Source organism: Drosophila montana, unplaced genomic scaffold (genome assembly GCF_035044405.1).
Source record: "Drosophila montana isolate Dmon_TW-CO22-7 unplaced genomic scaffold, ASM3504440v1 contig_3541_1, whole genome shotgun sequence".
NCBI lineage: Eukaryota > Metazoa > Arthropoda > Insecta > Diptera > Drosophilidae > Drosophila > Drosophila montana.
The window spans coordinates 141,736-169,694 of NW_026998422.1; the positions used below are offsets into that span (position 1 = coordinate 141,736).

At 41.3% G+C, this 27,959-nt stretch overlaps 5 protein-coding genes and 1 long non-coding RNA gene across 7 annotated transcripts; 3 read left to right on the plus strand and 3 right to left on the minus strand.

Annotated features, from left to right (window-relative positions):
• Nucleotides 1–1,809: 1,809 nt before the first annotated feature.
• Dsk (Drosulfakinin) lies at nucleotides 1,810–2,419 on the minus strand. Its single transcript, XM_064692245.1, has one exon. It carries the CDS (start codon nucleotides 2,381–2,383, stop codon nucleotides 1,955–1,957), a length of 429 nt encoding a protein of 142 aa, XP_064548315.1. The 5' UTR covers nucleotides 2,384–2,419; the 3' UTR covers nucleotides 1,810–1,954.
• A 3,235-nt stretch (nucleotides 2,420–5,654) lies between these two features.
• LOC135435273 (uncharacterized) lies at nucleotides 5,655–6,616 on the plus strand. Of its 2 annotated transcripts, XR_010437358.1 has the most exons (4): nucleotides 5,655–5,868; nucleotides 5,982–6,104; nucleotides 6,341–6,446; nucleotides 6,519–6,616. It is a non-coding gene; the product is annotated as an uncharacterized LOC135435273 (long non-coding RNA). The 2 variants fall into 2 exon arrangements; XR_010437359.1 differs by lacking the exon at nucleotides 5,982–6,104.
• A 41-nt stretch (nucleotides 6,617–6,657) lies between these two features.
• On the minus strand, nucleotides 6,658–19,009 carry LOC135435272 (uncharacterized). The gene is made up of 2 exons (XM_064692246.1): nucleotides 17,240–19,009; nucleotides 6,658–8,612 (listed from the first exon to the last, which is right to left on the minus strand). Exons 1-2 carry the CDS (start codon nucleotides 18,033–18,035, stop codon nucleotides 7,369–7,371), a joined length of 2,040 nt encoding a protein of 679 aa, XP_064548316.1. The 5' UTR covers nucleotides 18,036–19,009; the 3' UTR covers nucleotides 6,658–7,368.
• A 2,155-nt stretch (nucleotides 19,010–21,164) lies between these two features.
• LOC135435266 (phenoloxidase-activating factor 3) lies at nucleotides 21,165–22,913 on the plus strand. Its single transcript, XM_064692238.1, has 4 exons — nucleotides 21,165–21,322; nucleotides 21,509–21,672; nucleotides 21,734–22,098; nucleotides 22,163–22,913. The coding sequence occupies exons 1-4, from the start codon at nucleotides 21,259–21,261 to the stop codon at nucleotides 22,761–22,763; spliced, it is 1,194 nt and encodes a 397-aa protein (XP_064548308.1). The 5' UTR covers nucleotides 21,165–21,258; the 3' UTR covers nucleotides 22,764–22,913.
• A 1,646-nt stretch (nucleotides 22,914–24,559) lies between these two features.
• Nucleotides 24,560–26,138, plus strand: ppk31 (pickpocket 31). Its single transcript, XM_064692234.1, has 6 exons — nucleotides 24,560–24,597; nucleotides 24,659–24,772; nucleotides 24,825–25,041; nucleotides 25,097–25,752; nucleotides 25,814–25,920; nucleotides 25,975–26,138. Exons 1-6 carry the CDS (start codon nucleotides 24,560–24,562, stop codon nucleotides 26,136–26,138), a joined length of 1,296 nt encoding a protein of 431 aa, XP_064548304.1.
• Nucleotides 26,070–26,932, minus strand: LOC135435270 (serine palmitoyltransferase small subunit B). The gene is made up of 2 exons (XM_064692244.1): nucleotides 26,465–26,932; nucleotides 26,070–26,407 (listed from the first exon to the last, which is right to left on the minus strand). The coding sequence occupies exons 1-2, from the start codon at nucleotides 26,559–26,561 to the stop codon at nucleotides 26,250–26,252; spliced, it is 255 nt and encodes an 84-aa protein (XP_064548314.1). The 5' UTR covers nucleotides 26,562–26,932; the 3' UTR covers nucleotides 26,070–26,249.
• Between the last annotated feature and the right edge of the window lie 1,027 nt (nucleotides 26,933–27,959).

A 27,959-nucleotide genomic window follows, 5' to 3' on the forward strand; every position in this document is an offset into this window, starting at 1 on the left:
TACGCGCGCATTCGTCTCGAAATGGGTCAATCTCTAAGAATGCTGTTGTCAGAATCTTTGGCGTCTGCAGCTTCAAACAAGTGATGGTCTTTGGTGCAGCCCCACAAAAAATGTGCTGGCTCCTGGTTAGCTCTTTTCTTTGCTTTTTGTGCTCCAGGGAATTGTGTCAGTCGACTGAGGCGGCGGTTCTTTCTCGTTTATTGGGAGGATTAGTAAAGATTCTTTGGCAGGCAGCTTCGGGCTCCAGAAACGGCCAGTTTTTAATTAGGGCACCACGCAAAGTGTCACCTAATTAATATGAACCGGCTGTTTACTTCTATTCGATTTGATGTGTGGATAATCAAAATCATAGTTTTTATGGTTTTTATTCTGGAAAATGGAAATCTTGTTCTGTTTAGACTGGGCCTTGATAAAAATGGCATAACAGCTAAAAAGCAATTGGGAGTGTAAAAAACTACTACTACTACGCAAATATCTGTCCACAGTTCAATGCTGGCTATGGTGACTATATTATCTTTTTGCGATTTGCTGTATTCGTATATATGTTTTTATATCTTCTAAGCAACATGTTGATTTGCACGACCGACATGACTTTATCTGAAAGACGGGCTTAGACACGAATATACTTTTCACTTTTGGAATCTTTAAATTGTGTTCAAATGGACAGACAGCTGTAAGTGGCCTTATTATTCTCTTACTCACTTTTTAAAAAATATTAATATAATTTGTGCATGTTTAAGGCTGTTTGAATTTGCCGCATATATAAAGCCTGCCTGTCGTAAGCTGCCTGCTACAATATGTTCATAAAGACTGTCATTTACTTACAGGTGGAGCATTTATGTTAGCACGCTGTTGCTGCTTCTTGCCCAATGTGTGATGCCAAGATTATCAGAGTAGTTGCCTTGTGGAAAATATCTCCAAGTGCAATCTGTTGAAGCCTTATTTGAATGAGCTCATAAGTTTCGACATTTAAAATATGTTTCACAGAATACTTACATGCTGGAAAGACAAGGTGCTGCAAGTAAATAAATGTTACCAAGAAACTACCTTAAACCTGGTCATATCTTTGAAAATACCACTGCTGAGAAAAACAGCAAAATATTATTATCAGGTAAGTTTGCGTTTATTCATTCATAACAGAAATAATAAACCAATTATATTGAATACTATTTTTTCTATGAATGAAGTGCAAATGCGCCCAGCAAAAGAGCATATATGTAAAATAAATTGCATACTTTCGGGAGTGTACATTAAAAAATTCCTCCTATTTGGCTACCAGAAGTACACAAAGACCTGGATGTCTCGGCAACTGGGAGGCTTCTGATTACCGTTGGCCAGTTGATAGTCAAAATTACAAATGGTTTGACATGGGGTTTGCCAAGATTTGAGTGAGCCATAAGTAGACAAACGTAATTTGATATTGATATTTTTCATGTTCCGTTCAAAATGATCGATCTGCCTTTAAGAATCAGACGTTTGGAAATTTCATTCAACCTAATCAGAATCGGGTGGCTCTCTATTTCGTTAAATACATAGCATATCAAGCAGCTTTTGTGTGCCGACTCTAAGGCAAGCAGTGTGTGGAGCTATTCGTCAAGTGAGGAGCGATCAATGCAGTTCCATTATGAGCTACAGCCCGAGGGTATGCTACAGTTGTATTAAGCATTCCCTAATGCGCACAGGTAATAAAAATGGATGACGGAAACTTAACTTTAAAGTATTGCATACTTTTACGTGCCAGTTGCAATTTGTAGTTTCTAATGTGAAATATTTACCTTAATAATTGGATTTAATAAAAATATGATAAAATTTCCTTTTATGGAATGCAGAATCTTTTTATTCACTTCAAAATATTAGTTGTAGCCAGGATTATGTAGTATAAGTTAGCATAAGTACGCATTATTTACAAAAGCAATTCGCTCCCAGATCCCCATATTATGTAGTCGCATTAACATTAGCGTCCAAATCGCATATGGCCGTAGTCGTCAAACTGGTCATCGCCGCCCCGTTTCCCAAATCTCATGTGACCGTAGTCATCGAATCGCTTTGGGCGCTCGGCCTCTTCGTTGGTCACCAGCAGTTCCAACTCGATGGGATACTTCGAGCGAGTAACGGGAAAGTACTTGGACCCAAAGCCTACGGATCTTTGATTCCGTCTGTTGCTGCTGCTGCTGAAGCGTGTCAGGATTGGGCCTTCTCTATTGCTATTGAGTGCACCACTATCCTCTAGCTTGGGTTCCATGTCGCGCAGTTGCAGTTCCTCCTTAACGGAGTCCATGCCCTCCGCTTGCGATGGTGCCGGAACAGTGAGAAGCAAGTAAGCCGTAAGCACAGCCAGCGTTAGAGCGCTTGAATACCATTTGGGGCTCCAGTTGGGCAACATCTTTACAGTTGTTCAACTGTCGAACGAATACCAAAACTTGGCCAGGTGCCTTAGCTTTTATAGTATGCACTCCTTGGCATCCTTTGACTTATTTACGCAGAACTCAATATTTTTTCACGTTTTAATATTCCGCGGCTATTCTCAAGGCCTTAAGCGAAGCAGGAAAAATAATTTGACAGCTGATTGACGTGATTGAATCGGCAGAACAAAACCCACACAGCCTCAGAAATAATTAAATTTAAACAAGTTGGGTGGCTCAAGATGAGAGTGAAGCACAATATTGTTGTTGTTGTTGTTGTTGAGTTTCTAGAGAAGCTGAGATCGCACTCAGACGGAGGTACATGGCGAATTAGTTGTAGTAGATGCAGTTCAGTTATTGGTATTCATGAAGCTAAGAAATTCATTCTAAACGCAGGCTATAAATATAACTGAGCCAATTATTTTTGACGTAAATATTACAAATATTTAACATTCTCTTCTTAACAAGGCTGCAAACCAAATTTGAAACGCAAACGTTTTGTATTCAACTGGAAATTGGACCTTGAACTGAGGCAGCTGCTCAAATAACAGAAATAACTAAATGATTTGGCCTTTAAATCAGCATAAATGAAAATTGTAATAGAATTTACCTCACTTCATTTGTCAAATAACAGCGAATTAAAAAGTAACTCCCATTTCAAACTCTGAGCCGCACTCAAAAGTGACCCGAACAGATCAATTACAAAGTTGTTGAAGGCGTCCGATTTAATAACGAAGACACGACTTTTCGCCCTTTTTAAGTGAGTTCATTGATGACAGGTTTAATTAAATGTGTGCCGCCGTCTGAGGCTCCACAGCAACGGCCATGCTGCATTGGTGGGCAGCCAGGCAAGCCCAAGTTGAGCAAGTTGGTCGCCGGAGACTTGCGTTGCGTGTCAAGTGCCGACTCCCTCCTATTGACCGCATTGAGCCGTTTTGCTGTGTCTATGTGGTTGTGTACAAAGAATTCCATTTGCTGACCGGATTGTCCGCATTCCAAAGATTCAATCGAATAGTAGACACACACACACACACATGTATGCACACACACACACACACACAAACACACACACTCATAGTCAGTGGTACATAAAAGACCAAATTAACAGCTATAGAGAAAAGTATCTACGAGTTTATCAATAAACAAACCGCAATCCAAAGCCGCAGTCGCAGCCCAATGCAACGGTCTGAAGACTTGGACACAACACACACACACTCAGCCACTCACACACTCTCAATTTGTCAATACTCCACAACCAGTCTCGGAGAGTCCAAGTCGCAACCACTGTGCGAAAAACACACACAAACTGTGAGCACAACAAAAGCCTATGCCAAGAGACAAGCATTAGAAACAAGTCAAAATCCACAACACTTTTCTGTGGGCCGTAGCCGGCACATTTCTGTCCATGGGCATGGAGAGCTCTTTGCCGTCTTGGACACCACTATCAGTGGTGGTGCTCTGTGGTGCTCTGTGGTGCCGTGTGGTGACGGCAACGGCGACTTCTTGCTGCTTGCAGGTGTTTCGAGGTCTCGATTGCTGCTCACGCAATTCAACAGAGCGGTTCTTCGGATCGGGCTGAAACGCTTTAAGAGCCGTTTCATGGCTTTGTCACATGAATATATGCATAATAATAGGTTCTTTGTATAAGCAATCTGTTTATGTAATATCTAAACATGCTTGAAAGAATGGCTTAAAATTATTCGATTTGAATACTAATTAAATATTAAAAGATTATACACATAGTTTGGCTGCTATCGGAATAAAAAGCTGAGCAGCTCTTCCAAAGTTCTTTCGCTTTAACCATATCACAGTTGCTTTTTGTACTCTCCGATTTTCTAGTCAAGCTTTGATGTGTCTTGTACGTGAGATAGGTGGAAATTATTTATCCGCTTGATAATACTTAATAATAAAACGAGTTAACTTTGAATTAATAGCTAGTTGTGATGATTTTTTTTTAGTGCGCTTAGTAAGAAACTGGAGCAACAATTTCCACTTTGCTGCGATTAAGTCGAATGTCACTCTAATGTTTAAAATGCATTTGTAGCTAAAAGTTAATGGCAAATATTTGCAATGCAGATTCGAAAATAATTGCAATTCCAAGCTCAGTTCTCAGTTTGAAACGCAATTTAAGGTTGGCCAAGCCATTCATTTGGGTCAACGTGATTGCGCCCAATGCCTTTTAGCCCTCGGCTGGGTCAGCCGTAATCGGCTAGACCAGCTAGTTAGTTATAGGTACTTAAAAGAGACAAGTTGCGGCGTGGCGTGGCGTGGCGTGTGTTCAGTTCAATTTGCCTGCTTGACCAGCTGCCCAAGTCGGCGTTGGTATTCGAGTAAAACTGGAAATGGAAAACATTTTCTTGCCGCATTTTCTTGTTGCATAAATGTGGAATATCCATAAAGCCAGCGCTGGCTGTGCCGCTGACACACACAGCGAGTGCCGCCAGCACAAGATGCTACAAGAGGGATATGCCTGTCCTCGTCACAGACGACCACATCAGGCCATGCCAGGCCAGGCCAGGCCAGGCCAGACCAGGCCAGTACGCGATTTTAATTGAAAATCTCTTACGCAATGCTTAAGCAGCGGTCCCCGGATCCCAGCTTGCAGCTCCCAGCCCGAGCACTAAGAGGCATAACTCCTGGGCCACGGCAAACTGGAACTGCCAATTTTGATTTATACGTTAAGCGGCTGGCAAAATATACGTTTCGCGCCTGCCGGCAATTAGGTAATACGCACATAAAGGTAAATGGCTATAGGTGCAGGTAATAGGTACAAACCCAGCCTGCAATTATTGTGGCCAAAAAAAAAAAATATAAAAAATAAAACGAGGACACTGATGTAACTCGCTTTTGACTTTTGTGTAGTTATAAACTGCTTAAAAATTAACCTGTTCACCTGAGACGATGCATCGGTATCTGTATCTGTATTTGTATCTTTTAATATACAGCTCACACATGTTGCCCCCATAAGAAGTGGAAGTTAAAGTTGAGCTTGAATTGCGATGATCTTTGCTTTCGGCATTATAAATAAGTAGCGTCGAGCCAAAAACTGGAAGTGAAATCGGAATTGGAATCGCTCGCGACCAACGTCGCCGTCGTCGTCGTCATCTCTCGCCAGTTAGCTTTCAGCTCTGCCGAAATTCTCGACAGTCTCTCGACGATTTCATCACTCAAAATTCGAATATGCACATAAAATATGTTCGTTGCAACTTTCGCTTGTTTATTTATTTTATTTTTTGTTAACTTAGTAGCTTGCTAACAAATATCTGAACTATTTGTGTTTGAAAATGCCAGAGAGCAACCTTCGCGGCCCTCGCACGCCTCTGACATTCGCATGCAAATCAGCAGCCAGCGACAGTCAAAACATGCAAGGAATTCGCATGCAAATTCATTTATGAAGCCCACGACAGCCCATATGCTGAGCTAGAGTCTAGGCATAGATCGCGATCGTAGATCCACATAACCTCAGGTAATATTCTGTTGGGTGTCCCAAGCCAATGCATACACTGTGATAAAATTGCAGCATACAGATAAATATTTGATTTAATTATGATCAATTTTAAAATATATACGAACTGACAGAAATTACAATTAATTAACTGAAAGTTCCATCTATTTGACTTTTATGGGAGAATAAATATTTATGATTTTGATAAAATGATCAAGTGCAAAATATTCAAAACTCAGATGAAGACTTCAGTTTAAGTATGCATTTTTAATCTGCTAATGAATTTTATGATATTTTTTATCATTAATAAATTAATAATTTATTTTATTAAAATTTATTAAGGTCTTCTAAGCAAAGTTCAAGTTTTAATCCGTACTTGACTTTCAATCTTCACTTTACCGAAATATTAAAAGATATTAAAAAGTTGTAACTATTGAAATTTCATTTGAATCGTATTTAAGTTTAAGATTTATAAATTGTTTTTTTTTTCCAGCGTGTATCGGCTGTCAGTCGGCTCCACTCGCAACGCGTTGTTGCCCCTTCAACACCACCCGCTATGCCAATCAGTTACATGCTGACTGACGTACAGGGTATACAGGGTATGTATGTAAATGCCGTGTATTTATTCATGTTGTGCCCGCGCATGCTAATTGACTTGAAGGTGTGCTTAGGCCTACACACGAAACCCGCAGCACAAACGGTCGTCAGATTTTATAAAAATAGATCTTGGCTTTTAGGAGAGACCATTTTGCAAAACACTTTTGTGAGAGTCCCAGGCAAAAACATTTCGTTAACATTTTATTATATTTATTGTACATATTTTTGAAATTATGTTTACACACACATGTGCATATCTAATACATCTGCGCCTTAAGATGCTAATATGGACAGAATGAAAGATATGTATTGTAGGTATGTTTTTTATGTCTACTCGTAAGTGCTTTTTGCTAGCTCTTCTTTAACACTCTATTCATTCGAAAAGATATTTTACATTTGTGCTCGAAAATAAAAACAAGGGAACAACTTGTTTGCCGCATTTGATTTACACGTTGTCAAGTGTTGTTGTGTATTATATTATTCTACATTATTTATTATAGTCGATTATATGTTGTCTTTGCTTTTATCTGGTTATGGGCAAAGGAATTTTCATGTTTAATATATATACTTAAAGTATAAACCTAATAAGGCACACATATTCATTGTAGATAATTGATTTGATTTCGATAACGATATCGATATCGATAACGATTCCGATTCCGATTCGATATCAATTCCAATATTGGTTACCCAATGTGATTAAAGTCTGTCGCTGGAGCCCAGCTTGGTCGCTTTTAAATTTTATTATTGATTCGATTCCATTTCTAAATTGACCAGCATCGCTATAATGTTGTAATATTCTATATATGTATATATATATATATATGTATATATAGTTCTCCTAGTCCATATCGGGTGTACTCATTCAGATGACAGCATTCCTGGTGCGGAATAGCTTGGCTTAAGCTCAAATCGTTTGGCAACTTATCTGCGCGGCTTGCCGAAACTACTTGCGGGACCCAGTGGGCCATATATCGCATGCGGATGCTGGGGATGAGCATGTGGATGTGCTGGACCTGGTCCTCCGTTCGCCATGGCAGCCTGTTTGCGCTGCAGCGTGGCCGGACCCGGCGCCATTTGCCTGCGCTCGCCATCGTTGAGGTCCAGGCCAGCTACCATTTGGGCTATTTCGCGCTCCTTCTTCATGTCCGGAGGATTGAACTGTAGGCTGGCCAGTGAGCCGTGACTGCGACTGCGATGCTCCTGGCGTATTGAGTAGCTAAAGGCGCGCTCGTTGAGATGGCCCTTGCGCCGATAGATGCCTGTGCCGCCCGGTGATGGTGACTCGGCGCCCGAGTTGCCAGAGTCGTCCAGGCCGTTGCCCATGGACGCGGCCATTTTGCGGCTGGACATGCTCAGTGGACGCGGCTCGCCGATCATTGACTGTGCCATTGGTGGTGGCGGCACACCGCCCATTGCCTGCTGATAAGCGTAGATGGGCGGCACAATGGGCATGCCCACGGGCACGCCAACGCCGCCATTCTTCTTGTCCTTCTTCTTCTTTTTGCTGGTCGAGCGCGAGGGCTGCAGCGTCGCGTACTGCTGTGGCGGCATCATCATGGGTATCTGCAGCGGGGGCATGCCACCCAAATGCTGTGCATGATGCATTTGCATCATGTGGTGCTGATGCTGATGCTGATGCGAATGCGGATGCGGATGTGCGTGTGGTGGATGATGTGGATGTGAATGATGCGGCGGCGGACCGGGCGGAAAACCGCGATGACTAATTGTGTGATATTGGCGCGCGGCATGCGGCCCGGACACGGGGCCATAGATAACGCTGGCTGGTCCGGTACCCGGCCCTGGTCCGGCGTGCAATTGTGAGCGATGCAGCGCCGCCGCCGGGTGCATGGGCTTTGGTCTGATTAGTGTGCCCGACAAGCTCTGGCTGCCGCTTGACTTCGACGACTTCTTGTCGCGCTTCGTCTTGCGCTCCTCCTTAACAGGCGGCGGTGGCACGTCTATGGGCGCGCTTATCTGACGCGCTCGCAATGGCCTGCCCAGCGTGGAGCTGTTGCCGGTGAACAGCTCATAGGGGCTCTCTACGGCACCTATGCTGTCCAGCTGATCCTGTGAGCCGCTCCACACCTTGTGATTCTCATCTCCATTGTACACAGAGGCCTCGCCATCATCCACAGTGACGTTCAGGTCGGCACTGCTACCATAAACTGTAAGTACATAAAGAAATTCAATCGATCTTAGAAACTTGGAACCTTAGTCACGTCTTAAAACTAATTTCTCTCTCAAAATAAATCTTAACTTAAAGCCGAACCGTATTCGTTTTCTATGACTATTCGAAACTTTAAGTGTTCGGCTATTATACAATTCATGTGCATTTTGGTATGCTTCACTGTTTTGGCTGACTGATTGACTGACTGACTGATTGATTGACTGATTGATGTTGAACGAATCAAGTTAGCCCAAAAAATGCTTTCGCTAGGGGTGAACATTGTTGGTAAATGGTTGCATGCAACTTTTGGACTTGTCAAACTCATTTTCAAAGAATATTTTAAATTTTCATTACAGAATACTTTCACTTATTTGGTAAATCCATCAACCTGCGTGGAAATTATAAAATTTTAAATGAATGAAAACGTTGTCAATGTTCCAAATCAAGCGGAAAGTATGAGAATAATTGATTTTAGATTTAGGTGAAAATACTTTATACGTGCAAAGAAGCGAAATACCCGCCATTACTGTATAAAGCATTTACTTTATTTAATTATATAAGCAATACACTGGTAAACATATATATTAAAAGGGAAAAAAACAGCTTTCTGTTAAGAACAAGTAAAAACGTATAAGATATCATTCGATCGACTGATCTGAATGCAGGTCTTGGGTTTCAGTCGATAGCTGGTTGACCTTCGCGGCCAATGGATGCTGTCCACTAAACTATTAATGTTCGAAGGGAGGGTTGGTGGCGGGGTCATGGCTGCGGCGCAATACCATGGCCGCACTTGTCTCACATTACCGGTCATCGTTTTGGCTGTTGCCAAAGCGCTGATTCACGCGCCAAGTGCCAAGTGCCAAGTGCCAAGTGCCAAGCGGCAACAGGCGAGCGGCCCAGTGCCGGGCCAATGGCATTTACATTAACCAAAATGCTGGAAATTAGCCGAGCGCGTCTAAGCCAAAAATGTTTACAAAAAAATAAAAGGCAGAAGAAATATATGGGCCAAGACCGTCAAGAGTTGACGGCGGTCGCATTCAAATGAATCGATTGTGAGGCAATTGAATGCGTTTCGATGTGGCTTTGACGACTCTTAACTGTTCCCATCGCACGTACGCGTGTGTGTGTGTGACTTGGTCAGTTAGGCAATGCGAATGTGTCCAACAGATACAGATACAAATATACTAGCTACACACACACACGAGCATGTGCGAAGCCGTTACTATCAACGCCGTCGTCGCCGTCGCCTTTGTCGCCGCCGATGAAGGTTGGCGCGGTTCTGCAACGCATTTGGGCCATGGCAGCAATGGCAACGGTTTTGTAATAAATAACGGTAATTTAATAACTTTAGCGCGGCGGCTACACCTGCGGCTAACGTTGCGCCCCGCCACCCAGAGTTCCTGCCAGAAAAAAACCAGCCCAGACCCAGCCCCAGTCGCAGTCGCCGCCCAGTCCGGCAGACGACAACAAAGCGACGAGTCAGTTTATTTGTATACCCTTACTGAGAGTATTTTAATTTAGACACGAGCTTCGTAACGCTTAGGAGATGCCATCTCAAATAGATTCTCTATAGAATCAATGTGACCTCTAAGGTTCTTTAAATTGTTGAAAAATGTGGTAAAATTTAAATATAAATCAAAGCTCTCGGTACGTACTACAAAATTAACTTATTTAAATGATATATACACAATTTTAAAATAATATTTTCTATAAATTCTAAATGCATTTAACTGAAGTAATTAAAATCTGACCTTTGAAAGATGTTGCATTTTGAATTCGTGGAAGTCTCTAAATTCTAAATGTGCCATTTTGAGAATCTTCCAAGTACTATGATCGAGTTGGATGTTTCGGATAACTTTAGTACTTTTCTGTTCAGATCGTTCGGAAATAATATATTTGAATGAAAACCATTTGTACTTTTCAATATATACTTATACTTTCAATATATATATATATCGTACATCTGCAAGGGTATATAATCTTCGTCGTGCCGACGACAGCTGTTCTTTCTTGTTTTTCTTCTATTTTTTGTTTGTGTATCTCTTTTTATATCTTTGCTTCTTAGCCATGCCATAATTTGGTTTGGTTCCAATGTTTTTTTGCCATTCTGCTGGGGCTTTGCAGCTCTTTTGCTGCTTTGTGGCTTTGTCGCCGCTTCTAGCATGAGAAATGTGCGCTCGCTTTGGGGTCTATTGACCCCCGAGACGCGGCTAACGTACTCGACTGACTGCCGTTGAAAATGAGAGCGAACTCTTGGGCACATCTTGCCCTCTATATATATATATATACTTATATATGAATGTAAACTGATTGTTTGAGCGGCACAAGCTGCAAAACTTTTGGTGGGAAACGCTTCATTTCGGTTGTTTCTTAATTAGCGCGCTTTTCACATGGCCAAATGTCAAATGCATTACATATATAAATTAATGGCCAAAGAGCTGTCCGACCCATTTCGCCAGTTCTCACATAACTTCTAGGGCTGGCTCAGTTGCGTTTTATATATATTTATATATATATAGATCCATATCTTTGCAACTTTCATTTTTTCAAGCTCAGACCGATATTCGAAAGTGAGTTTAAGTGGTTTTGGCTTAACGTTGAAATTGTGTATAAAATTATGCGGGCAGCCGCGGCTGATATATATCATTTACCATACGATATATTGGTCAGATATGAAAAATAAGGATTTAAATTAAGATATTGCCCATATTCCAATTAAAACCGATCGTTAATATGGAAGCTATATGATATAGTAGCAACAAATCTCTGCCAACTGTGATCAAGTTTGTCTAGACAAATATATCGAAAGATCTATTAACTTTACAGGGTCGGATATGTCGAATATGGAGTGACATATGTACCAGGATACAACAACTTAAAATTTGTTTGGTAAAATATATTTAAGTTCATCAAATTACAAATATTTGCCCTCAAGAACTACCTAGTTAGTTATATTTACAAAGATTATGGCCATGGCGTATCTGTATCTCAAGCCGGTGAAACTCACACCACGATTTCACTTTGAATTGGTCTTTAAACAATCGATTTGTAGCTTTTACCACGCTCGGAGCATAATCTGCGTAAATGTTTTGCGGAAGTCAATCAAATTCCTGAACATTGTATTGGCCGAGCAGCCAGTTAGTTGGCTTTGATTTTAAGTGCTTGGCAAAAATGCAAAATATAGTTGGTAATTACACTTCCAGTTGCAATTTACGCTAATTTTGCTTTGAGCGTGGAAGTTGATTTATAATTTTTAATTGTTTCGCATTTCGCTAGCTGCTATAATTACGTGAAATTGTTTAAGCCAGCTGCAAGCAGAGGCCCTCTGCTACTCCTGCTGCTTCGCTTGATCCTCTCCCCTCCCCCCCCACCGCTGCTCTATCGCACACTCTTTATATATATACTTATGTCATAAGCAATGTGCACCGCACCACACTCCATTCACGAAAAGTAAAATTAATACTCTCACTTAATGTGGCGAGTGGCCGGCCGCAGCGCATGCGTGCGTGAAAATTGTATTTCCACGTTAAGCTGGCCAACGTTTTGAGCTGGAGCTGGAGCTGGAGCTGGGGCAGGTTAGTCGGTGAGTCACTCGGGCGGACTCAAATCGATGGCAATCTGTGCAACTGCCTCGAAATGAGAACTCAAGTTAAATATTTAATGTTTCTTAAGTTGGCCAAAACAAACTGTTGGCATTTAAGCGTGTTTGCCATTCAGCTGCCTTTGCCACAGCGAAATTCCGAACGGAAAGGGGAGTGCCAGAAGCCCAAATAGCGCCTTTGAATTTTTGTTTTTCTTCAGTTTGTTTTTGTTTTTGCCTCCACTGATGCAAAAATGGAGCCGCAATGCGGCTTGGAATTTGGTTGTTGTTTTTGTTTGCCATTTCGTTTTCCGCTGGCAGCCAGCCGCGGCTGGTTGCCCCAATGCCCCAAACCGCCATCGACTCCAGCGTGCTGCAGCTGCGCAGCTAGAGTCAGATCTGAACTGGGACGACGCCAACGTAGAATGCCAGACGAGTGACTAATGGAAGCACCTACAGGCCCATAGATTGTGAGTTATTCATATGCTCAGGCACCAATTGAAATGTATTGGGGTCTGGAGTTAAGTGTGTGTCGCCAGGCACATCCGACAACACAAGACAATAAAGATTGAAAAGATTTTTTGGCCTTTTTCCATGGTGAAATCAGTCGACTGACGTGACTGCAATTATTTTTCGCAGGAAAACCCATTTGAACTAAAACAAAAATGGCTTCAGGAAAAGCTGATTAAATCTAACTCCGGCTGAGTACACTAATCAACAAAAATTGCATATACTTAAAGATCTAGGTGAAAAATCGGCTTAGGCAAGTCAAGATATATTTAATTATAATAAACAGATATGAAAAATATTCTATAAAACCTGGTCTTTTCTTTCTGATCCAGTACTATGTACAACAAATTCAAAATATCGCAAACTCACAAGCAAAGAAGAAAGATCTCTGTAACAAAAAGTCGCCATTTATTATTAATCGAAAGCTCTTAAAAACTTTTAAAAATTCAATTATATCATAATTTTCTTTAAATAATTGTACATGTGAACTGCACATTTTATTATTAAAACAAAAGATTATATTCTTTATATCATGACTATAACAACTTGATTACGGAAAATTGCTTTCGTTTACAATAGAGAGAAAGAGATGGAAAGCAATATTGAGAGAGAGAGAGAGAGGTGGCATGCAAAGTAGGTCAAAAGTTGGAATTCGCTTGAGTTTGATGGAAGCATTTTTTGTTGTGCCACTTCAATCACTGAAAATAATCAAAATCAAATTTCTGTAATCGAGCTTTGCTTAAATGCAATTCGACATGGCAACAACAAAGATAGACCGCGGAAAAAAAAAATCATAATAAAAAATGTTGCAAGTCAACAAGAAATTTTTGCCGAGTGACTGCAACATGCAACCGGCCGAAGTCATTCAACTGCAACTGGATTTCGGTTAATGTGCCTGCCACTCGCTTGATCTGCCTATCCTCTCTGACTCTCTGTCTCACAAACTGTCTATCTGCATATTTCACGCTCAGTCTTTGGCCAGCTTCTTTGCATAATAATAATGCAACTGCAACAGCGATGCAACAACAACCACTAGAGATCGTTGCTCGTAATAGCAGCAAAAAAAAGGAAAAGAAAAAAATACAAAATTGTTGCACTGCCGCTCCTAGAGATGCCGCATGCTGCCAGCGGAAGTTGGAACCTGTTGGCACTTCTTTAGCTGCTGCGCCCACCACTGTTCGATATTTCAGTCATGGTCAAGTGGCCATCCTGTTGCTTTTGTTGCATATTTGCATGCCAAGCAGCGACTAGTTTTTTTTTCCTATATATAAATACTTTTCTTTTAAATATTTAATTTGGATTGCAACAGCTATTGCTGCCTAAATGATTTCCACTTGATTTCCTAATAGAATTTCCATTAGTTGATTACATCATGTCCAGCCAAACGAGATTTGTGTGCGCTTTTTCCCCCCTGGCTATGTAGGTCAAATTTTGGTTAACTGTGCCGTTGTCTCATTCCGAAACTGGAATCTGGTCTTCAACAATGTGCAACTTGTTTCGGTTTGGTTTATGTTTTTCGTTGTTTTGCCATTTAAATGGTACCACAAAATCTGTCGACAAAGCCACCTGCGAATTGCTTGGATCAACAGGCTAGAGGCGCGGCCAACTGCCAACGGCAACGGTTACACTCAAGTGTGGAGACTGTCGCGATACCAAATTGTTGGCCATGTTGTTTATCAATGGACCTGAACGTACGCTAACTGACTTGGCCAACAATTGGCAGTTGAGGTCGTGGCATAAACTTGAGAGGCAAAACAAGCACACTTTCGCGCCATTCAGCTGCAATTTAAATTAGTTTATTCAATTAAGAATTAAATGCTAGAGTAGGAGCGAGAGAGAGATGGAGAGAAGCAATTATGTAGCTGTCGTACGCGAGATTCCTTCACTGATACCACACGGCGACACAACCTCAATTCGCATAGAGAGCAACAATGAGCGGCAGCAAAACCTTAATCTCGAAACTGTCTTCAAGCAAATTAACAATGTTAATTAATAGAAAATCTACGACCTGGACAGAAACACACAGACACACACAGATACAAAAACATATACACGTGTATCGTATAAGATTTTATCATACATAAATAAAGTTTCACTTGCTCACACGCTCAAATTTAAGAATTCCCCCCCCCCTCAGAGCTGGCTCTTGCACACTTAGTCACGGGTCTGGCTCTACTTCCAGTCGATTTCACACTTCCCAGCAAGCTGCCATATGTGTATATATATATACTTATATATACTTCCCACCACCGACTCCGACTGCGACTGACACAAGAAAGTGGCGAGCAGGGCAATAACCAAACCAATTCAAGACCAAGACCAAGACCAAAACCAAGTCCAAAGCCCAGCAAATGGAAAACAGTCATAACAAAAATAAACCCTAACCCAAAATTTTCTCACGCGTTCATCTCAATTTATGTGCTCACTGAGTACATATATATTTATACTTATATATATATATACACGATCATGTGTATAAGACTTATGTGCGCCCCCCAACTGGCACTGGGCCCACGGCCTGAAGTTGGCAGCGTTGGCGGCGCCGACGTCCGCTAATCTGCACGCGACCACAGTTCCTGCACAGGTACAACAATCAAGTTTGGGTGTGTGTGTGTGTTTGGATGTGAGTCCACCAACTGCACTTGAGAATGACAACAACAACTGTGAGAGAGGCTGTGAGAATGCCGCTAAATAATAAATTATGTGCCTGCCATGGTCAGGTATAAGATGGTATAAGCCTTATTAATTAGCTTAGAGCAAGTCACTCGCTTTGCATAGTTAGTTTGAATGATAAGGCAAAAGATACTTGAAAAAGCAAAAAAAAAAATTAATTAAATAAAATGAGTAGAAACAGTTAGCAGTTGCCTTTAAGGTATTTACTCATGACAATTACAGCCAATTTGGTTAGAAAGTGCTTTCATTCGGATGGGTTTATTGGTCGCATTTCTACTTAATAAACATGCAGACATTTAAGATTTTCCAGCTGGGCCCAGGGAGGGGCTGCAGGTCGAAAGCGAAATGCGGCTAATTTGCATGGCATGAGAGTAGAGATCGCGGACGTTGGTTTGTTCGAAACACATTTAACGTGGCTGCTGCTGACTGCTGCTGCTTTCCTCAGCTCTAGCAATTTACATGCTAATTATCATAACTTTGCTATAACCGAGACAACTTCAACTTCAAAGGCAGTCGTTGACCAGGCGAACAGCAGCAACAACAACCAATGCCATAAAGCGGCGATTTTTGTGCCTCTGTCGCTGTCGACGAAATTTAAATAAGTGGAAAGTGTTTAAAAGTCTGCGAGACAGCGCACCGTCGACTACCCGTAAGTGTTTCTCTGTTACCAGACACCATCAGCAACATCACCATCGGCTAAAGGTTCGTGTCTGGCACTTGCCGGGCCCTCCATCAGTCATCAGTCCGAACGACAGGCGTCCGAGAAACGTGCATAAAAAAAAACATTGTCAATAACTGAAAATAAAATAAAATACCTGTACTGCACCCAAATACTTTCGACGCTGTGACAACATTTTCTATTTTTCAACAATGTCTGAGGCGTGCTGAAATGTTTTTTCTTTGTACATATTGTTAGGCAGCAACTGTGTGTGTCTGTGTGTGTGTGTGTGTGTGTGTGTGTGTGTTTCAAGGTGAGGCTCATCTTTTGTAGCTACTTTAATGATAAACGATAAAGCTTCAACATTGTTGCTATTTATATAAAATCTTAGCTCATTTTATTGATATTGCACTTCTAAGTAATTAACTAAACAGTCCAAAGAAAAGAAACATTTGGGGTTCAGCGACTGAAGTCTCCATTGAACCATTTTTTCGTTTTTTTCAAACAATATTTGAGGTACTTTTTGTATATAATAATAACTCAAAATCAAGGAACACATAAAATACAAAATTCTTTAATTTAAAATTGGAGCATATTTGAGGAACCAAGGTCCGACCTGAGAGGAATTGTATAACACAAGCTCAACCGAAAAAAACTATCTTTTATATATGTTGCGCATTTAAACAATATTTCCATATTATTATATCCGATTTGTGATTTGGCTGGAAAAAACCCAAGATCTAGAGCCAGCTAAATAAAAAATCATATTATATATCAAAACTAAAGTTAAACACCATCATAAGGACAAGGGACTGCATTCAGGTGAGCATTCATATAGAGAGACATACCTACAGAGAAGTCTAACATAGCTCATTTAATTTATTACAAATCTGCTGACATATTTATAGGAACCAGTAAAAGGGTATAGAAAGCCGTCTCATCTTAGCTACCTGATTGCTGAGATCATAGCTGAGATGGGAGACAAAGCAGTTTGCGTTTTATCTCAGACTGTTCTAACGTTTCGTGCCGGTCACATGCAGCTAATTAGATGACATGCCAGCTATACTTAGGCAACTGTACCTGGGCGAGTAGCTGTATCTGATGGGGCAAAAGTTCTCAAGGCGCAAGCTACAAAGCTACAATGGCAGTGGGTGTGGCAAAACGAAAGACTTAGGCAACAAACTCGATTGTTTGAAATACTCACAATTCTTGACTGATGTGTAGCCCTCGGCGGCGCTGCCAGTGCTGCCTCCATTCATGCCCAGACCAGAGCCATTGAGCACATGTCCATTGGATGTGCGTCCCAGGCTATTTAACGTTGTGGTGCTGCCGGCGCGCGATCTCCAGCCGCCCTGCCCGGCCAGATGATGGTGACCGTTACCATGGCCGTTGGTCAAGCCGACGCTGGTGAGGTCGCCATTGGACTTGCTGCCGGCCCCGCTCTTAAGCGTGCCATAGACGCTGCTGCCGCCACCAACAGTGCTGCCTGTCTCCAGCTGGCGTGCATATGAGTTGTCAGCATAGGCATGGAAACAGCATCTGACTAGAGCGTTGGCCGCCGCCTCGCGTTTGCAAATAAACACGTGGCACTCGAGCACCTTGATGCCAGTGGTGCGACGCAGTATGGCTGCAAAGATGGGCGGGTGCTGGGCGCGTGGCATGCGCGCAAATGGCGAATCCAGCGGCAGAAACTTTGGCTCCGGATGAGCATTGCCGCGCTCCGGTATAAGCACTTGACGCACGGCGGCGCAATAGTGCAGCGACTCGATGGGAAAGAAGCGCGTGATCTGCTTCAGATTCTCGTCCACATTCTCCAACAGTATGCCGTTCGACCAGACGCTCAGCCAGCTATCGATGCCCTTGGCGCCCACAGCGCCCTCTGACGGATAGAGGCTGCGCAATGGCTCCTGTATGCCCTGCAGGCCATCCTTACTCTGGCGCGGCACAGCGCTGCCCAGATAGAGTACACGGCAGCGGCAAATGGGCGTGGAGTCGCCCATTGTGACAGTAACAACAACAACAAGAACAACAACAGCAACAACAATAACAAACAAAACGTCTTACGTTATGCGCGTTCTTTACGTAGCGTAGGCAACGTAGGCGCGCACCGAGACCGAACAATGTGGATTTTCTGGTTTTGCTTTATATGTTAGCCACGTACAAACACATACAGGTATGCGCCAGTGTGTGCGTGTCTGTATGTGTCTGTTTGTGTGTGTGTTTTGTGCGGTATTCAAGTGTGGTTCTTAAGCCTTTGCGAGAGAATTTGTACGCTTAGGTAAGCGGATATTTTGTACACTGCCAGTCGCATTCACTAACAAAACACGCATACACTTGCAACATCACACACACACGCTCTGCCGACCATAATATCAGCGAAAAAAACACGCGCACACTCCACAAAAGTTGACGGGGCTTTGTTTTTTCTTTTTGTTGTTGTTTATTCTTTCTTCGTTATTTTAATTTTTTTTTTTAGATTTTTTGTTGTTTTGAGCTTCACTTATTTAAATGAATTTTGAATTTCGTTTCACACAGAATCTTTTCGTTTCCGCCTCGAGATGATTCTCTTTGGCATTCACAGACACTTCTCACACGAACACGGGACGTTCACGTTCAATCAGGTTGAAAAAACAAATATGGCGTCATGGGATTCTGAGTTTTGCGGTTCCGTTTCGCACACTCCGTTGCGACTATATGTATGTGTATACTATATAGACACTTAATAATGCAATTGAATTTTAATTAACAGTCGTTTCATCTGCTGGCCTGACTCTTCAAGCTTTGCCTCTGCTCGATATTTGTGTGTGCTCAAGATATTCGCTCCGCTCGAGACTTGCGATCGCGACGGCGTCTCACTGTGGAATGAATTCCAACAACGTGAGCGGCGGTCTACGTGGTCTTTTTCTGCCAGACTTCGATTCGCTCTTCTCAAGTTGCTCAGCTGCGCTCCCTCAGGTACCTGTTGCTGCCCACCAGCTGGAAGGTGCCATGCAGGTAGACAGGGCACGAGTACTGTGGATTGTATTGTCAACATAAGCCAAGTTTGAGTCTCCCTCCCTCTCTCTTTCTCTCTCTCGCTCTCGCTCTCTTGGCTGAATGCCTGAGCAACTATTGTTGCTGAGAACTATTTCTTTGCAGAGCTCGGCTAGATTACCGGTTTTTCAGCTTTGCAGCAACTACATGAGTCCGTCTTTTGTTTGTCTCGCAAAGCGGACTCGATCAGCCGGCTGAGTTCTCTGCAGATAATGAATATACAATATAAATTAATGGGGCTTGGCTGAAATTCTTGATAGAGAATCAAAAACAATGCTGGCTATTCTAACTTTAAAGGCTTTAGGATTAATTCAATAGGCAAATAAATTTTTTTTTATTTTAAATGCAACATATTAACAATTTTTTATATATTTAAAAAACTTTATATTTAATATGAAGGTTTTCATATTCCAGCAAAGGGAAGCCATGTTAAGAAAGAGATAAATAAATATTATTAATACCTTAAACATCTTTAAATTAAATAATGTAAATTATCTAGTCAAATATGTTGTATTTATTTTTTATAAATATATATTTGTTTGCTTATTACTATGCGTCGCTTAAAACATAAAATATGCTTCATCTTTAAACTTGACATACATTTTAGATACATATTCAAGTAAATATAAGAAAATATGTATAACCTTACTACATATTTTTCTAATATGATAAGAGGTTTTATAGATATATATTATATGACTTTAATTTATCAAAAACCTTTATGATAGGGTAGTTTTCTCCGCTAAAAGCTTCATTCATTTCGCAGCGTTTGCAAATACGTTTGTGTCTTCGATAGATCGCAGCACTTCTCAGCATTTGCAACACTGACATAACAATCATATTTTCAAATAAAAATATTTACACACCTACATACTGGGTGACTCGAGGAAAATCATAAAATTTTGTTAATATTTAACTTTCATGTAACCAATTTTTTTTTTTTTCATTCTCCAGAATCTGTCGAAAAATCCGACTCGTTAATACGTATATACGATAAAAGAAGCCCTTTTGATATTGCATCAACTAATAAACAAGATTTCATAATAATGAAAAGATATTATCTGTGACTGTAAATTGACTAATTGACTGTGAATTTATTGTTGTAGTTACTCGCTTTTAACTAATAAGCTTGTCTAATTTGATTATTGCGAGTTACTGGGCTTATCACGATCAACAACATGGGTATGTCTATGTCTGGAAAATTTTAAGTCCCGGTATTTGTAGTTGTGTATGAAGTATTAAGCTTTGCGGTTAGAATAGGTTAATATACTAGTTGAATGAATATTCTGGCGCTGGATTAAAATTACTTTAAACAGATTTACGACTTTATTGTCAACAAACAGCTATATGAAATACGCGACATCCGCAATATTATTCATATATATGATTCATAAATCTACCTACATAATTATTTGTATGTATGTATGTACACCTACGCATATCTCGTTCATCAAACTTTCGGGGATTTCAAAAAGCTACAAGTGCTGGATATTTCATTACCCCAGAGATGACATAAAAACAAAGAAAAATGTGTACAATTTGCGGGGATTTAGATTCGTGGGATTTCCGAAAAGAAGTTTGGGCAACCCGTGCAATTAGCCAGATCACTGCTGCATGGGCGTGGGCAAACGACTGTGGAAGCTGTGATAGCAATTAGAAAAATAGCAAACCCGTTGAAAAAAAAAGTACCCCATCTGGCGTACTTACCTACCTTTACTTTCCCAACGCATCAGAGAGCGAAGCGACTGGGATTAAAAATGTGCGACAGACAGCGAGAAGCGGGAGAGTGAGAGTGAGACAGAGTGGGCGGTCACTGGGGGGTTTCCTGGAATTTAATCGCTTGCCCGACGCTCACCTGCACCACATAACGCCAATCTACTAAATCAGTGACATTGTGGGTAAAAACAAATCCATGATACGTTCTAGTCTTGGCACCGGTCACACGTGCTGCATTGACGCTAGCGGCAAACCTGTTGGCCAGTTGAGAAAAACATTATCTCAAAGGTGGGTAAATTATCATTAATGCATTTTAATAAGCAGCTAACCCAGCACGCGAGCTGAGGGTACAAAAGCGCGGCACACGTCGGCGTGTGCCTCATTCACAGTTAAGAGCGCGAGTTGAGCTAAAGATCAAGAACCGAGATCGCAGCGAGTTTTTAATTACGGGAATCATCAAGAGACTTGGACAGGATGCAGCTTTTTATGGGCGTCTTGAGCCTAGTGCTATTGGCCGTACCAACGCTGGTCTCGACTCGTAAGTGGCTAGAATTGGCAACTGAATAATTGAGTAATATACGACTACCAAGCGTATATTTCTATTATGTTTATTTGATATCGGCTGCGCGCATCTTTCAACATTTATATTTAACCAGTCAAACGAGTTATGTGTTGATCAATCAATTAATCGCATCGTAAATGTAAACGTTTGTTTTCATTTTAGAGGCAGACAACAGTTGTTACACTCCCATCGGTGAGTTTGGTTATTGTGTGCCTGCGCAGCAATGTCAGTTTGTGCGGAATCTGCAGTCCACATATGGCCGGAATATTCCACGTTTGATACAGAATCAGCTAAGACAAATGGCCTGCAATATTGGCCAGCGTTCGGTAATTGCACTTTACAAATTAACCAGACTGGCCCAGCACTCAATAATCATTCGCCTCTCAGGTCTTTCATTTGTGCTGCCCCAGCGCCGCAGTGATCACTGCTCAGAGCGGAGGTAACGACAATCGGAATACGTTTTCGGCACGAAATCCCACAACAACTGAAATCCCGCAAAGCACAGGCCAAGCAACTGGCGATCTTAAGCGCATCGATTCGCGTGGCATGGAGTTACTGAACTCTGTCACGGAGTGCGGCAAGAAGGCAAACACGAAGCTAAGCGGAGGAGAGATTGCAAGACTCGGGGAATTCCCTTGGCTGGCACTGCTTAAGTATGAGACCTCCGAACGGCCTTTCCTTTGCGGCGGCAGCTTGATTGCCGATCGCTTTGTTCTGACCGCAGCCCACTGTGTGACCAGGAACAAAAAGCTGTAAGTCCACGCTCTCTATTCTGCCACGCACCTTTAACTAACTGCTTATATTCTTTCTCGACAGCATTGGAGTGCGCTTGGGCGAGCATAATCTGGGCACCGAAAAGGATTGTGAATTTCTAGGCGGTCGCGTTGAGCACTGCTTGCCACCCTACGAGGAGTTCGGATTAGAAGATGTACGCCCTCATCCTAACTATAATTCAATCAACAATGATATAGCCCTCATCAAACTTGATCGCCCCGTTCAGTTCAAAACTCACATTAAGCCCATCTGCCTGCCGATTGATCGTAAATCGCAGGATATATCTTATGACCAGAGCTTCTTTATCTCTGGCTGGGGTCGCACCGAGAATAACGAGCCATCCTCCGTGCTACTCAAGGCGGTGGTAAAGCGACAGAATCATAATGTTTGCCGCAATTTCTATGATGATGCTCACGTCAACCAGAATCACATTTGCGCTGCTGGAGAAGGCGTTGTACATACCTGCCCTGGTGACTCTGGTGGTCCTCTCTTCTTCCGCAATTCTTTCAAGGATACGATACGCTTTGTCCAGTACGGCATTGTCTCCTATGGTGGCAGACGTTGTGGCCAGCGACAGAATCAGCCGGGCGTATTCGCGTCAGTCTTGGACATGTTACCCTGGATCACCCAGAATCTATATTGAAGACCCCAATCTGACTTACGTGTTTGCATCTTATTCTCATCATAATTTATGTCTTAGTTTAATTCTCAATGCCATTGCAATAGTCACAATTCAAGATTGTTGACTTTAGTTTGTAGTCTTGTAAAATATATGATATATGCAAAGTGAAAATGAATTCTTTTGATGGTTATTATTATTTTTTTGGGTGAAGAGATTACTCGAGCCCAGATGGACTAAGGGAAGGTTTTAATATAAAAAGTATATATGCACATAACTGCACTCTTCCCAACATATGCGCCTAATCGGGAAAGATACAAATGCAGCAAGAGCAACAGATATATAAGCAAAATGTGGGCAAGGAAAATAGTTGCTGAAATATGTGAAATAATATAGCAGTTTAACTACGACACACTATATACCCTTCCAAAGAAAGAGAAGAACACCTTAGAAAACCCGAAAATTAAGGATTTTGTATAATAGCCATAATATTTTCATTAGATATTTAAACTCAGTTTCAATACGCTTATTACATAAGTGGAAATTCGTAACTATATGCGACTTTCTCGTTGGACCAGATTAGACCTGAATTGGTGTTTTGCCGGTATCCCGAAAACCTTTTTATTTCTTTGATCAGCATCAAAAGCGAATCCAAAGTATTGAACAAAAATCTTGTAAATTATAGCCATATTCTTGGCGATGCAGCTACTGTATATTTTTAGTATAGTCGCTACGTAAGTACATATAAATATTCATAAGATAACATACCTCACGCCTTGTCTTGCTAATATCAAGTTGGCGTCATGATTCACTGTTGATCAGCAGAATGCGCTATAATCGGAATTGTTAGATTCAACTATGAGTTATAAGAAGTTTGATTCGCTATAAGTTCTACTGAAATTCAATCTTTTTCAAATTCAAATAATTGTTTCTAAGATATAGTTAATTTTCAGAAACAATACAAATTCAAGGAATGCGTGACCAATTTTGATCTAAGTCCTGATCTTTACATATATAAAATTCAGTCTAGAATTGTAAAGCTGGGTGTGTTCAACTATCCGCAGCGCTAATTTATATATTTGCATTTTAGCCCTAAAACGTAGAAAGAAGGAAGAATATTTATTGTCGCAGTATCGTAAACTTTTATGATTCATATGGAGCGTATGTTGGTAATACCCCTCAGCTCACCTTGCAAGTGTGTTGCCCTCTTTAATAACTTCCAGCTTGTGAAATTTCTATGTGAAATTTCATTCTGATTCAGTTTCGATTTTATCGTAGTGAATCATCAGAATAAATGCTTCAGAATGCTTTAATTAACGTCTTTTATTGTTTGCGGTTCTAGTCGCACCCAGTCTCTAAGCAATGCAAAAATAAGGTTTAGCAATTATTTAATCGCATTTTAATTAAATGCGAAAAAGCTCAGACACTAGTTTTACATTATTCGTCGTTTATCACGAGGGGAACTCCGGTAGCACGACGTGTCACAAATTAATCTTAATTTCCATAGGAATCAATTGCAGTCCATAAAAGAAATAAAAAACGTAGAAAGAAATTAGAAATTATACGCACACATTTTGTATCTATTAAACAGTTAAAAGAAACTATTAATCCAATTCAGGCTGCACTGAATAACAACTGAGAAAAATATACACTGTTAAGTTTATTCAGTTTATTTGAATTTGGAACAATGTGTAGATGTTATCTGAGAAAATCGCTTCCTTTGTGTTGCATTGTGTGGTCAACCACCAAAAAAAAATCCGTCAAAAAGCGACATGCGCCGCATAAATGTTTTGCCTTTGGTAGCAAACGTTTCACAGACAATGAACTGGATTATTTTTTTGTCGCTGGCGCTGAAAGGGTAAATTACAACATAGAGCTAACTCTTACATAATATAGAATAACCCATTTACGCGAAATAGGTCACTTTATTTGGCCACATTTTATAACACGTTGCCGTTTATAGGGTCCGTATCCAGGTCGTTGATTGAGAGTTACTTTTCCTCATCTGTTTCCTTTAACTTGGATACCATTTAGTAAGTTTTAGACGAGGGACTGTATTAGAACCTAACTCATTCTAAATTACAGCCTCAATTGGAATACTTCGTTTCCAGCCATAACCGTCTGCGAGCTGTACAACTCGGAAAAGATTTGGGACCTGAGCGACACTTACTTTGGCATGGAGCACGACATGCACATCGATGACTTCGTCAGCGAGATCGCATTCTTCAGGGGCATCTGCATCAGCTGCGAGAACTGTCATCAGTTGTACTGTCCAGACAACTTTACACTGCTGCTAGATGTGGTAGGATACGAGTTCTCCAAGCTCTCTTAATTAATCTAATCACATATGTTTGCAGTTTCGCACCAAATGCCATGAGCTTATTGTGGAGTGCCGCTACCTCAATCAGATCTTCGAGTGCTGCGAACAATTTTTACCCATATTCACAGAGTATGGGGTCTGTTACTCCTTCAACTCGCACCAGGCGCGCAAAGTAGCGCAGGTGCAGTACAAAAACAATCGCATGACCGGAGCTGGGCATCTTAAATTTCTTGCCACCGCCGACATTCAGGTGCATGTCCATGCGCCCATCGACGTGCCCTTTCACTTCTCCGAGGGCATGATACGCGAGACAGTGCTCTTGGGTAACAACAAGGAGCTCATACTGAACGTCATCGAGGTGTACAATCACGAAAATGTTGAGGAGCTGAGCCATGAGCAGCGACGATGTCGTTATAGTCACGAGCATGTTGAGGACCGCATAGGAATTTACGAGTTCTACAGCTACTCCGGCTGCATTGTGGAGTGCACCGTTGCGCTGCATTTGCTGTACTGCAATTGCACCAGCCACTTTATGGCTGTGCCGAGCAAGAATTCCCTGCCTATGTGCGACTTTCGTGGCTTAATCTGTTTGACGCACATCCATGAAAGGCTGGTCGCAGAGCGCAAGTCTTGTGATTGCATGAGCTCCTGCGAGGAGCCCGAGTACAACATAATCTACAATACAGCAGATGAGTATGAGGCGAAAACTTTCCAAAAAGTGTGATTTGATAATAAATATGTATGTTACTTGCAGCAAGCAGGATGCCGAAAAGGATGTCTCCGATATACATGTGGCACTGGTGGAACTACCCACACAGCGCTATGTGCGTCGCGTGGCTAAAACACCTCTGGACTTATTGAGTAAGTCGGTGAATTAAGAGTTTACTTAATTACATGTTAACTTCTCCAATTCAGTTTCTTTCGGAGGCCTGATTAGTCTGTTCTTCAACATATCGGCAGTGCGCGTTGTTGAGGCCATATTTATGTGCTTGGAGTACAGAAAAGAAGTCTTTAAATGGGCAAATAGAATCTACATTGGCACGTTCAATTATTTACAGATTTTGATAAGGTTAAAGTAAATCACAAAATGTTTTCATTAAATTCTAGTTTTCTACCAATTGGGCAAGTACTATGTGCATATACATATATAAATCGCGGTTGTAAGTGTATTAGAGAGTTTTTTTGGGTTCTTAAATGCTGCTGATTCTTTGCGGCACATATACCATATCTGGCACTTTGTTGGATCCACTTGTTGGGGTTATTACATCGAGCAGCGTGTCCATATAGCTGGGCAAGTAGACGCAGCTTGAGAATATCAAGAGCACAAACATCAGCAAGACGAATCCATCTGCGTACAATTGAACAATTTTATTGGGTTGAAATATGCTGATATGTCATTACTTACTAATCAACTTCTTCTCCCAGGGCTCAAACATATTAATGCATGTAACAAGCTCATATTGTCGATACAAATTTGCAGCAAAATGTTTTAAGTTCCACATCTTCACTTGCTATTTTTTTGTTGTTTGTTTTTTGTTGCTTGACTCAGGCGGTTGTTAACAGTAGATATTCAGAAGAAATCCCACGATTTATCAACTAATCCCTTTCCAGTTTACCTAATAAACTGTCGCAGATTGTTTAAATTTATTTCATTTAGTTTTATGCTTAGATATTTTATTGTTATTAATTATTTCACATAAACTGCTAACAGCTGTTTGCGGTGTGACCATATCAAAATTTGTAGTGCCCGCTCAAGTGTTGAACAGCGTTATTCGAATTTCATAGCAACGAGCTCTTGTGAGCATTGAGAAGCAGCTATTTTGGCGCCATGGAATTAAATATATTTTTTCAAAAAGCGCCTTCGGATTTTATTTGTATAAATTGAATATGTAAACAAACTATGTAGGTGAGCAAAAAATCGAATGAATATTGTGCAAATATATTAAATCAAGTGAACAACATACTTTTCGCAAATGCATTCAGCCAATCCGCTCACGTTTTAGCCTAAAACACCAAACACTTTATTTTTACCCAATTAAAGATAAGGTCAATTTAAAAAGATAATAATATGCACTTCGTTGCGCCTGGACCCGTGCAATCGAAAATCAAAGATGTCAAAACAAACTAGGATATACATTAATCTTCGCTTGGCAACCGGAACCAGCTGAAATTCAAGGGGAAATAAACATTTTTGGTTAGTACCATTAATTATAGATTGCTATAATCAATATTATCCTACTAGAGTGAAATTTTCTTCAATTTTTGGTGACCCAAAATGCTTCTTGCACTGGATTCAAGAGTCAAGACCATTTGCCTGTTGAATAAATTTAAGTTTGGACGAGAGTTTGGAGCGTCTTCACATGGTGAGGACTGCTGTAAGGCAAAATAAAAAGAACAACAGAAACAGGATTTAAAGCCATTGCGCCATAATTTGCAATGGGAAACTGGCACACTGCCGCATGTGGCCAGCTGTGTTGGTCGAGCACTTGCCAAGAGCAACGTTGGCCATGACGACGACGACGACGACGACGACGACGACGACGACGACGACGACGACGAGGCTATCAATGCTGCCGTTGCGGATTGACAGGCGAGCAGTGGCTTGATTTATGCGCGCGGCAGAGGAATGTGGCAAAGTGTAAAAAATGTTTACACAGATACACACACATACGTTTGTGTACAGCGACACCCAGTCTCAATCTGTGTCTAAGTCGAGTCCAGACCAGGCCGGACCAGACCGGACCGGACCAGGGCAGGCCCGATTGGAGCCGAGTCACGCATATGCAGCGACAACTAATTCAATTTCCACTTGCCGAGGAGCCAAGTGGCGAACATGGCGGCTGTTTAGCCAAGTGTGCACGCCTAATTGGTAATGCGATCGGCTTTATTGAGGCGCAGGC

Coding starts and splice junctions, on each gene's coding strand:
- Dsk (XM_064692245.1), bottom strand. CDS start 2,383: ATGTTGCCCAACTGGAGCCCCAAATGGTATTCAAGCGCTCTAACGCTG.
- LOC135435272 (XM_064692246.1), bottom strand. CDS start 18,035: ATGGGCGACTCCACGCCCATTTGCCGCTGCCGTGTACTCTATCTGGGC. Junction 8,613..17,239: donor CTACACATCAGTCAAGAATT/GTGAGTATTTCA, acceptor ATGTACTTACAG/TTTATGGTAGCAGTGCCGAC.
- LOC135435266 (XM_064692238.1), top strand. CDS start 21,259: ATGCAGCTTTTTATGGGCGTCTTGAGCCTAGTGCTATTGGCCGTACCA. Junction 21,323..21,508: donor ACCAACGCTGGTCTCGACTC/GTAAGTGGCTAG, acceptor TTTTCATTTTAG/AGGCAGACAACAGTTGTTAC. Junction 21,673..21,733: donor GCAATATTGGCCAGCGTTCG/GTAATTGCACTT, acceptor TTCGCCTCTCAG/GTCTTTCATTTGTGCTGCCC.
- ppk31 (XM_064692234.1), top strand. CDS start 24,560: ATGAACTGGATTATTTTTTTGTCGCTGGCGCTGAAAGG. Junction 24,773..24,824: donor TTTAACTTGGATACCATTTA/GTAAGTTTTAGA, acceptor TCTAAATTACAG/CCTCAATTGGAATACTTCGT. Junction 25,921..25,974: donor AACACCTCTGGACTTATTGA/GTAAGTCGGTGA, acceptor TCTCCAATTCAG/TTTCTTTCGGAGGCCTGATT.
- LOC135435270 (XM_064692244.1), bottom strand. CDS start 26,561: ATGTGGAACTTAAAACATTTTGCTGCAAATTTGTATCGACAATATGAG. Junction 26,408..26,464: donor CTGGGAGAAGAAGTTGATTA/GTAAGTAATGAC, acceptor AATTGTACGCAG/ATGGATTCGTCTTGCTGATG.